We start from the raw sequence: 12,956 nt of genomic DNA on the forward strand, positions 1-12,956 counted from the left end.
TGTGTCAAATCGGAGGGCCTGTTGTCTGGACCTCTGGCAGTCTCTATGGGGGTGCCACAGGGTTCAATCCTTGGGCCGACTCTCTTCTCTGTATACATCAATGATGTCGCTCTTGCTGCTGGTGATTCTCTGATCCACCTCTACGCAGACAACATCATTCTGTATACTTCTGTCCCTTCTTTGGACAGTGTGGTAACTAACCTCCAGACGAGCTTCAATGCCATAGAACTCTCCTTCCGTGGCCTCCAACTGCTCTTAAATGCAAGCAAAACTACATGCATGCTCTTCAACCGATCGCTGCCCACACCTGCCCGCCCGTCCAGCATCACTACTCTAGACGGTTCTGACTTAGAATATGTGGACAACTATAAATACCTAGGTGTGTGGTTAGACTGTAAACTCTCCTTCCAGACTCACATTATGCGTCTCTAATCCAAAATTAAATCTAGAATCGGCTTCCTATTTCGCAACAAAGCATCCTTCACTCATGCTGCCAAACATACCCTCGTAAAACTGACTATCCTACCGATCCTTGACTTCGGCGATGTCATTTACAAAATAGCCTCCAACACTCTACTCAACAAATTGGATGCAGTCTATCACAGTGCCATCCGTTTTGTCACCAAAGCCCCATATACTACCCACCACTGCGACCTGTATGCTCTCGTTGGCTGGCCCTCGCTTCATATCTGTCGCCAAACCCACTGGCTCCAGGTCATCTATAAGTCTTTGCTAGGTAAAGCCTCACCTTATCTCAGCTCGCTGGTCACCATAGCAGCACCCATCTGTAGCACGCGCTCCAGCTGGTATATTTCACTGGTCACCCCCAAAGCCAATTCCTCCTTTGGCCACCTTTCCTTCCAGTTCTCTGCTGCCAATGACTGAAACGAATTGCAAAAATCACTGAAGCTGGAGACTCATATCTCCCTCACTAACTTTAAGCACCAGCTGTCAGAGCAGCTCACAGATCACTGCACCTGTACATAGCCCATCTGTAAATAGCCCATCCAACTACCTTGTCCCCATACTGTTATTTATTTTATTTATTTTGCTCCTCTGCACCCCAGTATATCTACTTGCACACTCATCCTCTGCACATCTATCACTCCAGTGTTTAATTGCTTTATTGTAATTATTTCGCCACTATGGCCTATTTATTGCCTTACCTCCCTTATCCTACCTCATTTGCACACACTGTATGTACTTTTTCTATTGTATTATTGACTGTGTGTTTGTTTATTCCATGTGTAACTCTGTGTTGTTTGTCACACTGCTTTGCTTTATCTTGGCCAGGGCGCAGTTGTAAATGAGAACCTGTTCTCAACTAGCCTACCTGGTTAAATAAAGGTGAAATAATATTTATTTATTTTAACTATAGGCTAACTACCCAATGTTTATTGACTTGATTGTTCTCGTCATTCTTAGCTTAGCTAAATGGTATAGTCGTTGTGCTTTCTCAATGGGTGCTTTCGTAAATTCGCTCTGGCTATCTATAGGCTGGACAATAGAACGAGTCAAAATTCACCCAAGGCTGAAAAACGGCTTAAGAACGTTGGCTTAAGAACGTTGGCTAAACAGGAACACTAGCTCGAGCCCATAGCAAATTAATGAAATCGAACGTTCACAGAGCCTGTTTTGACTGGAGTGATGCTTAGAATTCCGTAAAAAATGTATCCCTTTTTATTTTACCACTACAATCTGTTCGTCGGACGAAACTGGAAAAAGTAGGGAAAAAATAAGCATTTCTGACTATTTCTGGTCTAGTGATCGATGACAAACAAGCTCACTGCCCAGACTTACATAATTACAAAGAGGAGATTCTCCTGATTTAAAATGGCGCCCGTGTAACAGTTTTATCTTTCGTTCCTCTCCTCATCCCTACCTGGGCTCAAACCAGGGACCCTCTGCACACATAGACAACAGCTTCCCTTGAAGCATCGTTACCCATCGCTCCACAAAAGCCGTGGCCCTTGCAGAGCAAGGGGAACAACTACTTCCAGGTCTCAGAGCGAGTGACGTCACCGATTTTAAAACGCTATTAGCGTGCACCCCGCTAACTAGCTCAAATCAAATTTTATTTGTCACATACACATGGTTAGCAGATGTTAATGCGAGTGTAGCGAAATGCTTGTGCTTCTAGTTCCGACCATGCAGTAATATCTAACAAGTAATCTAACCTAACAATTTCACAACAACTACCTTATACACACAAGTGTAAAGGAATTAATAAGAATATGTACATAAAAATATATGAATGAGTGATGGCCGAATGGCATAGGCAAGATGCAGTAGATGGTATAGAGTACAGTATATACATATGAGATGAGTAATGTAGGGTATGTAAACATTTCTAAAGTGGCTAGTGATACATTTATTACATACATTTTTCCATTATTAAAGTGGCTAGAGTTGAGTCAGTATGTTGGCAGCAGCCACTCAATGTTAGTGATGGCTGTTTAACAGTCTGATGGCCTTGAGATAGAAGCTGTTTTTCAGTCTCTCGGTCCCCGCTTTGATGCACCTGTACTGACCTCGCCTTCTGGATGATAGTGGGTTGAACAGGCAGTGGCTCGGGTGGTTGTTGTCCTTGTTGATCATTTTGGCCTTCCTGTGACATCGGGTGGTGTAGGTGTCCTGGAGGGCAGGTAGTTTGCCACATACCACATACCTCTCGTGTCTCAGCCGTTGAATTGCGACTCTACTTTGTATCTATACTGACGCTTAGCTTATTTGATTGCCTTGCGGAGGGAATAGCTACACTGTTTGTATTCGGTCATGTTTCCGGTCACCTTGCCCTGATTAAAAGCAGTGGTTTGCGCTTTCAGTTTTGCGCGAATGCTGCCATCAATCCACGGTTTCTGGTTGGGAAATGTTTTAAAAGACGCTGTGGGTTCAACATCACCGATGCACTTGCTAATAAACTCGCTCACCGAATCAGTGTATTCATCAATGTTGTTGTTCGACGCTATGCGGAACAGTCCACGTGATCGAAGCAATCTTGAAGCGTGGAATCCGATTGGTCGGACCAGCGTTGAACAGACCTGAGCACGGGTGCTTCCTGTTTTAGTTTCTGTCTATAGGCTGGGAGCAACAAAATGGAGTCGTGGTCAGCTTTTCCCAAAGGAGGGCGGGGGAGGGCTTTATATGCGTCGCGGAAGTTAGAATAACAATGATCCAGGGTTTTGCCAGCCCGGGTCACTCAATCAATATGCAGGTAAAATTTAGGGAGCGTTGTTTTCAGAATAGCCTTGTTAAAATCCCCAGCTACAATAAATGCAGCCTCAGGATATGTGGTTTCCAGTTTACATCGAGTCAAATGAAGTTCTTTCAGGGCCGTCGATGTGTCTGCTTGGGGGGGAATATATACGACTGTGATTATGATCGAAGAGAATTCTCTTGGTAGATAATGCGGTCGGCATTTGATTGTAAGGAATTCTAAGTCAGGTGAGCAAAAGGACTTGAGTTCCTGTATGTTGTTATGATCACACCACGTCTCGTTAATCATAAGGCATACATACCCACCATTTCACACCGGTTACACCCGACTTGAAAAAAATCTAAATATACACATTGTGAGATATTTGGCAAAATAGACAGACATGCCTATATTTCCCCCATAGAATACAGTGGGAAGACCGCAGAGTTCCAATATTATTTTTGTTGTTTACATTTTGTTGTTTACATTTTAACTATAAAACAAGGTCTCATTGCCAAAAATAGCGAAGCAGGCATTGTGACGTTGAACAATAAGCTGGGAATAGAACGTTCGGAAGGCGAGTTGGTGCCACGGTGCTCAATAGAACTAATAGGAGCTGGCAGGGTGAAAAATGCACTAAAATAAAGCCTGTTTTTTTGCGATTATTTCAAAACGACTGCCTTTCCAGTTCTGCTAGGGCGAGTAAAATGGTCAGTGGTCTCATTTGTGTCTGGAAGTAGCTAGCCAACATTAGCTTGGGTGCTTGACTGCTGTTGTAAGGCCAGAACGCTCAAATCAACCATACTCCTCGGCCCAAACATCCAGTGTGTGTGCTCCGAGAGCGAAACGGTCTGAATTTACAAACTGACAATTTTTCTCTGAATGGAAAATCTAATTAATTAAGCCAAATGTCTTAAAATCAAATCCCATATACTATGTTATTACAAAAAAGGTTTTAAATTCTCTGGTAATTCCAATATAGAATACTGTAATGAAACAGGCAGGGAGCAGGTCTCAAACCCTCGACCTTCTAGCCTGAAGTCCAGCGCGTTATTGACTGTGCCGCAGTCGGTGAACGCTTATAGACCCAGGGTCGTTACGCTACTCCCTCCTTTCAAAGAGTGCATCCTCACGCTAGCTTGCGAGTCAACGTCTTATAGGAATGCGCTCACCGACCAAGCACACGCACTGTCGTGGATGCAAGGTCCGATCACTTCTGACACCAATGTAATGAAACACAATGAGTCACTTTACCCCTACCTAAATGTACAAATTACCTTGACTAACCTGTACCCCCGCACATTTACTCGGTACCGGGCCCCCTGTATATAGCCTTGTTATTGTTATGTAATTCTACTGTTTTTATTTTATTTGGTAAATATTTTCTTAACTCTATTTCTTGAACTGCACTGTTGATTAAGGGATTGTAAGTAAGCATTTCACGGTAAAGTCTACACCTGTGAAATGAATCCACTCTTCCCAAGAGTGCTCTCTGTGTCACGGCTCTCCCCCCGGCTCTAGTTCAAGCAAGGGGGAAGGAAGACTAATTGTCAATCCCCACCAAGCATTGTCCCCATTTTTACCAAGCATTGTCCCCAAGTGTATCAACCAGTGTTGGGGAGTTACTTTTAAAGTAACTTGTTATGTTACTTCCATTAAAAGTAACTTGTTACATTACTTTTGCATTTCCAAAAACAGAAAACACTCTGAAGATGCCGTCTTCATTCTTATGCCCAATAGAGAGAACACACTACTTTTTTTGAGTGGCTTGCATAGCATTGGTCGTAATCTGTAACTCTGGACTATACTATCTCAAGTAATAATGACAGACACAATATCTTGGATTTGTACTTTACCTTCTATTACAATTTTTGGGGGGTGAATCTAGGCGAATATTGTTAAGTCACCTTGTCCTAGAGTGATTTACACGGTTATGAAAATGTCACGCCAGGGTAAGCCTACACAAAACACAGCCCTTATTTGAAGTGTTTCTAAAATCCCCAAGGGAAAAATTAATAGCTCGTACTGTGGTGCTCTATTGCAAGAGGTTACAGCCTCCGGAGGGCCTAAAGGCTCAATCTACCAGAGGTATGGTTACCTCTTGGGCACTGTTCAAGGGCATCTTCTTGCAGGAGATTTGCGAAGTGGCTTGTTGGGCATTCGCTCCTACTTTTATGAAGTTCTACCGACATCACTGTGCCTTCATTGGCGCATACTTTTGATTTGATTTACTGTCCTCATTGCCTCTGAGGGTTAATATTGAGACTGTCCTCCTTCGTAGAACATGTGTGATACAGGAGTTGGTCATATCCCACAGTGAGATGTTAAAGCAAATAATTGAAAAAGAACGTTGATATTATGAGTGAGACATCTCACTCGAGCTGGGCGTCATTGTCAAAAATCCATATCGCGATAAATTGCCTGAATTGATGCGTTAACAATACATAAAGATAAGTTTATAACATTAATGTGCACCATTTTTTTTGTCTACTACTACTACTACTACTACTACTACTACTACTACTACTACTACTACTACTAGTAGTAGTTTGGTGGTTGTAGCTATCAGTTGTCCCATTAACAATTACCCATATTAGCAAACTTATTTAATTTCAAACTTCCATATTTCTTTAGTATAGGCTACTTATCGTAATGAACGATATCAGCAAAATGCCTGCGATAAGTGATCGGTATGGTCGGTGTCGATCATTTTGGGTTTATTGTCCCAGCTCTACATCTCACCACATTCCCCTACTCACAAGAGTGTAAGGAAGTTTGGTACGCTCAAGAATGATCAGAGGGCAGGCGAGTGGCTTTTTAGTATGAGGGGAGAGGCTCCATCATTTCACCACTCGACCTGTTGGTCTCCAACAGATGTGTATAATTGGTCCTTCAAGCTACTTCTGGTGAATCCGCATAGTGCGATATCTCACTCGTAATATCAGAGAACCGGGGTTACGCAAATAACCTTAAGTTATCAACAACAGTTATTGTTATTACAGTATTGTCTTGCCCTCTCCAATAGGAAGTGGCCAGTCTGATGGCTCTGGATACCAGAAAGACCTCTTCTCTATGGAAGGACCAGGCACTGGTGGAGATCAACATAGCAGTCCTCTACAGTTTTCAGGTGATTGCCAAGTGTTCTTGTATTGTATTATCTGCACATTTCTAGACTGTATATAAATTACAGCCTAAAGCATTATTCTTTAGAAGTCTTTATGTTAGAAATTGTGGAATCTCGGCACCCAGAACCAATGTTAAGGCTGTCACGAGGGATGAGAAATGAAGGTGAAATAGTATGTACTACTAAATGTCAACCTGAAACAATTGCAATGATTGAATTCCTCAGACAGGAACTGATCACCATTATATGTTCCCAGTCTTCTAAGGTAACCATAGTGGACCACCACTCTGCCACAGAGTCCTTCATGAAGCACATGGAGAATGAGGTCAGGGTGCGGGGGGGCTGCCCGGGGGACTGGGTCTGGATCGTACCCCCAATGTCTGGAAGCATCACCCCAGTGTTTCACCAGGAGATGCTCAACTATCGCCTCACGCCATCATTCGAGTATCAGGTGAGGAGGAAGGAGAGTTTGTGTGGCCAGGTCAAAGTAAAATATTTTCTAGTACTTTAGCAGCGTATTTGACATACAGTATGTATTTGACCCCAGGTTTGGATCAGAATATGTCCTTCAAATGTACAGTAACGCCATCCACTGACCTGTATGTTAAGACTGTTGTAACTATGTCTCTCTGCTACAGGCTGACCCGTGGAATAACCACGTGTGGAAAGTAAACAATGGGACACCCACCAAGAAAAGAGCCATTGGCTTCAAGAAACTGGCCAAGTGAGTAGAGAGAGAGAGTCTTTTCATTATGCCTTAGGACAACATTATGCTTAACCTAGATTGGGGTCAGAGGTCGCCCGTGCAGTCCTGCTTGCTTTTATAGACTGAAGTGCCCACTTGTTTCCTAGTCCTCCATTTGGGACTAAGAACTATGACTAAATATAGCATGTTAGTGATTTTGTATCTTATTAGCTCCACTGTAATGCCTAGAGTTCTCGACAGCCATGGAAATGTATTGTACATGTTGTCTATTTATAGTCTTTGTAATATCAAGACTCTGGATTATTCACTACACAACTAGAAATAAAAAATAAAAATCCAAAACAGAGATTTATGGTTTTTCAGTTGAAGGGTACAATTATATTATAGGGTGGCCAGGTGGTCACCTTTATTTCTGTTTATCCTCCATTTGCTCTTATTCTCCTTTTTTTGCCACTCGTTGAATTGGATGAGACGAGGTAGTGGTACAGACACAGGGAGGAGAGGAAGCTGATCTATTCAATGGTGTAATTCACTCAATCAACCCCAAAGGGAGTAGTCAGAACAATGGTGAAAAATAAGCGTTTTGCTTTTTTCTTTCTTTCGTGCGTGGGGTGGGTTCTGAGCTATTATTGGAATTGCCCCGAGGATACGACGAGCTATGATTGCCATCCGCTGTTTAGTCATGACATGCAGCACTGCCTGTCTGCTCGAGCGAACCACACGAGCGCGGAAGGAAGCTAGTAAGCTACAGTAGGCATCTGAGTTTAGAAGACTTTGGGGGGGGGGGGGTGTAACAAGATTGTGGTGTAACAAGGTCTGTTTTGCCCTTGGTCACTGGTGCTTATGATTTAACTTCCGTTTTTTTATTTCTGGTTACGTGATATGAAACCTTTCATGAATGAACCATTTAAAAATGTTTATTTATAGCCATTTTATTATGTTGTGAATTATAAATGTATTGTCTCTGTGTGTGCAGGGCTGTGAAGTTTTCAGCCAAGCTAATGGGCCAGGCCATGGCTAAGAGGGTCAAAGCTACGATACTATTCGCCACCGAGACCGGAAAGTCTCAAGACTATGCAAAAACCTTATGTGAGATTTTCAAGCATGCCTTTGATGCAAAGGTAACTTTTTAAAATATTTTTTTATATAGCTACCACACAAGTTATATTTGAGTTGATGTGTCATGTCTATTTTTGATGCGATCTCGAATAGAACATAAAAAGGCCTACTTCAAAACATCCCCCTTAACCGCTTTTGAGATTTTGAAGCATGCCTTTTGAGGCAAAGGTAAACCACACAGTTTGACTGAGTTTGTGTCATGTCTTTTTTGGACTTTCTTGAATGACAAAGCTGAGGCCCGCAGATTTGAAAAAAGCGAGGAGACAGTTTTCACACCAAGAAGGCAAAGTTACACGGAAATGTGTCTTTTGTCACTTTCCCATTCCCTCTCATGCAGCAAAGCGCCAGGGGACACAGCGATGGAATCAACCCAGCCAAGCGTTGAGCTGTAGTTTAAGATAAGATCATAAAACACTGCGGGCTGTGTAAATGTGTTTGAAAAAAAATCACAATAAAAACACACAGCTCTGCGGCTCTCAATCATCTAGTGTTTCCCTCCAGGACATCACATCTTCTGTTTCTTCTTCCTATTTGTTAATGTAATCAATCATACGAGAGGAAAGGATCTTCTTGTACTTGAGTCAGACAGGCAGATGCAGAGCGGATGAATGACTGGGCTGGGTTGTGCATTTCCTCTCTTCCTCCCTATCATCTTGTCCATCCCCTGTTTCCTCTCGTTCTCTCGGCATGATGGCCGTAGGCATGAAGGCTGCTAGAGTCAGATGGCGAGTCTGATGCCTGGGTGTTAATTGTAGTGCGGCACATTATCACCTTGTTAATACAAGTAGTGTTCATTAGATACTAGTGCTCTATGGACTTAGGTCCTGGGATCATGACCGTGTGGAATGTTTGTGGTCTTTGACAGAGGGAAGGGTTGAAGAGAAGTTACTTCCTGGTAACTTGAAATGTTTTGATTTGGTTTTGTCCTTAATGTCTCTGTGGTATTTTGGTAACACTGAGTATTTTTTTAGTCTTGAATATCTGCCGTTTTTTGTTTGTGGGAAATTTTAAATGCGTTTTTTTTCTATTTTGTTTCATTTCAAAATGGCTCTGGTTCACATCACAATGATGACATTGCGTCATGAAATGTGGACATCTTGATTGACACACTCCACAGGTGATGTCAATGGATGAGTACGACATGGTGGACCTGGAGCATGAAACACTTGTGTTGGCGGTGACCAGCACCTTTGGCAATGGAGATCCACCTGAAAATGGAGAGGTATGATTGACCAGTAGTGTGTGTGTGTGTGTGTGTGTGTGTGTGTGTGTGTGTGTGTGTGTGTGTGTGTGTGTGTGTGTGTGTGTTTAATTCACACAACTACAGTATATACCATCTGTATTTTGGTTACATTTACATAAGGTAAACCTGCAAACGATTGACTGAGTGTTTTTGTGTTTGTGTATAGAAATTCGGAGCTGCCTTGATGGAGATGAGACATCCAACATCTAACACAGAGGACCGAAAGTGAGTGCCCATTCAAACGGAGCATGTTTTTATGGTATGCGTTCCAAATGACACTACATTCCCTATATAGTACACTACTTTTGACCAGGGCCCATAGTGGGTAGTGCACTATATAGGGAATAGGGTGCCAATTGGGATGTAATCATGGCTGCAGTAATCCTCAGACATCCTCATACAGATTCACAGCATTACTTCTCATCACTTAACTGCAATGAATTTTTTTTGTGAGAGGGAGTGTACCATCTCTTACCCTTGAGTAAGACCATTAACCCCTAAAATTGCTCCAGGGGTGCTGCACTGTGACTGACCCTGTGCTCCTCCAAAAATGGGTGTTTGTTTTTTTGCCTGGGGTTGGGTGGAGAGCAGAAGTATTTGTCTGCAATGGACTAATAAAGTACTATTCTATACTGAGAGTGTACTTGTTGTCCCTGTATCTGCCTCTCTCTCAGGAGTTACAAGGTGCGTTTCAACAGCGTGTCCTCCTACTCAGACACCCGCAAATCCTCCAGTGACGAACCTGAGACCAGGGTCAACTTTGAAAGCACCGGACCCCTCGCCAACGTCAGGTAGAGTAAGCAAGCCCAAGATTATGTCAAACAAAATCTGATTGGATTGAAGGGCTAGATTCTATCAGATCCGCACTAGGTGACACCTACATAGGGGTTGTTTTGGCATCGGAGGTGGAACTGCGTTAGGTGGAACTGCGTTAGAGCTATCAAATCCTATAATAGGGAAGGGAGTGGTTTGTGACACACAAGCAGCCACTCACCAATAATTACACCTACAACACTGCCAAAACATCAGCTATGGCGATGTTGGCCAATGCGTCTTAAAGCAAATTCTGCTTGAATCTAGGCATAAATCTATATTTTTCGCATGAGCAGAGTTTAATAGGTTAACAAAACATCCAGACATGTGAGTACAGGTGATAGCCAAGGTGTTTGAACTGAGGAGAACCCCCAGGACATGTCTTCTTAAACCTGATGTCTTTTGATGGGTGATGGGAATGTCTCCTTTTACCATCACCAACACAGACGGGACATCTGGTTCAAGATAACACATAAACATCCCTTTTATACTGCCTGTCTGTATAGAGTTCTGTGAATACTGAGGAAGGAAGAAAGCTCTTTTGATCAATTCCCTTGTATGTAGATGGATAGTGATTTTGACAATTTCAAACACAATACAACCGCGCATTTAAAATCATCAAAGATGACACACAAACGTTTGAAAAAACATATTTCCATTGTGGTCCTTTTAATTAAATGGTTCAAAAACTTTGCCAACATAAACATAGCATTCCTAGACTACACAGTAGACCTAGCTTACTAGGCATACATATTTTGGTTACACTTTTGACACATAACAAAACAAAAGACAGGATGACATTGTCATAGCCACAGAGTATGACTCCCTCAGTAGATCAGCAATCTCAGACTCCTAAACTGAGTTTGGTGATGCAGTTGATGCCAGATGATGGTGATGTAAGGTTGTCTGAATCAAATCAGTGTGTCTTTGCATGCCTGTGTACTTGTCCTTCTCTCTCTCTCATTCTCTCTCTCGTTCTCACTCATTTTTTCTTTCTGTTCTTTCTCTCTCTCCAGGTTCTCAGTGTTTGGCCTTGGCTCAAGAGCCTACCCACACTTCTGTGCTTTTGCCCACGCTGTGGACACGCTGCTCGAGGAGCTGGGGGGGGAGCGCATCCTACGCATGGGGGAGGGAGATGAGCTGTGTGGCCAGGAAGAGTCCTTCAGAAACTGGGCCAAGAAGGTTTTCAAGGTGGGGTGACTGGGCGTTTCCTTATGGGGCATATAACGCACACGCATGCATGAACATGTAATGCACATGCATGAATATATATATAATACCAGTCAGAAGTTGAGACACCTACTCATTCAAGGGTTTTTCTTTATTTTTACTATTTTCTACATTGAAGAATAATAGTGAAGACATCAAAACTATGGATTAACACATATGGAATCATGTAGTAACCAAAAAAGTGTTAACTTCTCTGGGCTAGGTGGGACGTGACCGTCCCACACTATTCAACAGCCAGTGAAATAGCATGGCGCGAAATACAAAACAGCAAAATTCTCATAATTTCATTTTCTCAAACAATCAACTATTTTACACCATTTTAAAGATAAGACTCTCGTTAATCTAACCACATTGTCCGATTTCAAAAAGGCTTTACGGCGAAAGCATAAAATTTGATTATGTTAGGACATAAACTTCACAAGAAAATCCACACAGCCATTTTCCAAGCAAGGACATGCATCACAAAAACCAAAAGTACAGCTAAAATATTCACTAACCTTTGATGATCTTCATCAGATGGCACTCATAGGACTTCATGTTATACAATACATGTACGTTCTGCTCGATAAAGTTCATATTTATATCCAAAAACAGCATTTTACATTGGCGTGTGATGTTCAGAAAATGTATTCCCACCAAAACTGCCGGTGAATGTGCACATGAATTCACAAAAATACTCATCATAAACGTTGATAAAATTTACAGCAGTTATTGAAAGAATTATAGATACACTACTATTTGACGCAACCGCTTTGTCAGATTTCAAAATAACTTTACGGAGAAAGCACATTGTTCAATATTCTGAGTACATAGCTCAGCCATCGAAGCAAGCTATACAGCTACCCGCAAAGTTCTGGCATCAACGAAACTCTGAATTAGTATTATAAATATTCTCTTACCATTGCTGATCTTCGTCAGAATGCACTCCGAGGACTCCTACTTCCACAAGAAATGTTTGTTTTGTTCAAAATACTCCATATTTATGTCCAAATACCTCCGTTTTGTTCGTGTGTCCAGATCACTATCCAAAGGCATAACGCGCGAGCGCAGTACCATAGACGAAAAGTCAAAATGTTCCATTACCGGTCGTAGAAACATGTCAAACGTTGTTTACAATCAATCCTTAGGGTATTTTTAACATAAAACGTCGATAATATTCCAACCGGACAATAGCATGAAAAATATAATTCAAGAAGAAAAAGGAGGGGCGCGCTGTCGGGCTCGCGCATCACCAAGTCCTTTGTCCATAGGCAGTCCACTCATTGACTGAGCTACTATTCTCTGCCCAGTAACAGGAGAATGATGGAAAAACTTTCTGAAGGCTGTTGACAGCCAATGGAAGCCTTAGGAAGTGCAACGTGACCCCACAGACACTGTAGTTTCGATAGGGATTCAAAAGAAGAACTAGAATTCTCAGATTTCCACACTTCCTGGTTGGATTTTTCTCAGGTTTTTGCCTGCCATATGAGTTCTGTTATACTCACAGACATCATTCAAACAGTTTTAGAAACTTCAGAGTGTTTTC

General features: G+C 42.2%; 1 protein-coding gene across 3 annotated transcripts in view; it reads left to right on the plus strand.

The window, feature by feature from the left end:
- Positions 1–12,956, plus strand: part of nos1 (nitric oxide synthase 1 (neuronal)) — a 64,620-nt gene that overhangs the window by 37,791 nt on the left and 13,873 nt on the right. For all 3 annotated transcript variants that reach the window (XM_029716321.1, XM_029716322.1, XM_029716323.1), the window contains 8 exons: positions 6,222–6,323; positions 6,577–6,771; positions 6,959–7,044; positions 8,003–8,147; positions 9,263–9,367; positions 9,555–9,613; positions 10,063–10,179; positions 11,218–11,392. In XM_029716321.1, coding sequence (XP_029572181.1) covers positions 6,222–6,323; positions 6,577–6,771; positions 6,959–7,044; positions 8,003–8,147; positions 9,263–9,367; positions 9,555–9,613; positions 10,063–10,179; positions 11,218–11,392 — 984 coding nt within the window. The remainder of the gene's footprint in view (positions 1–6,221; positions 6,324–6,576; positions 6,772–6,958; positions 7,045–8,002; positions 8,148–9,262; positions 9,368–9,554; positions 9,614–10,062; positions 10,180–11,217; positions 11,393–12,956) is intronic.

The sequence above is a fragment of the Salmo trutta genome, chromosome 27 (assembly GCF_901001165.1).
Source record: "Salmo trutta chromosome 27, fSalTru1.1, whole genome shotgun sequence".
Taxonomy (NCBI): domain Eukaryota; kingdom Metazoa; phylum Chordata; class Actinopteri; order Salmoniformes; family Salmonidae; genus Salmo; species Salmo trutta.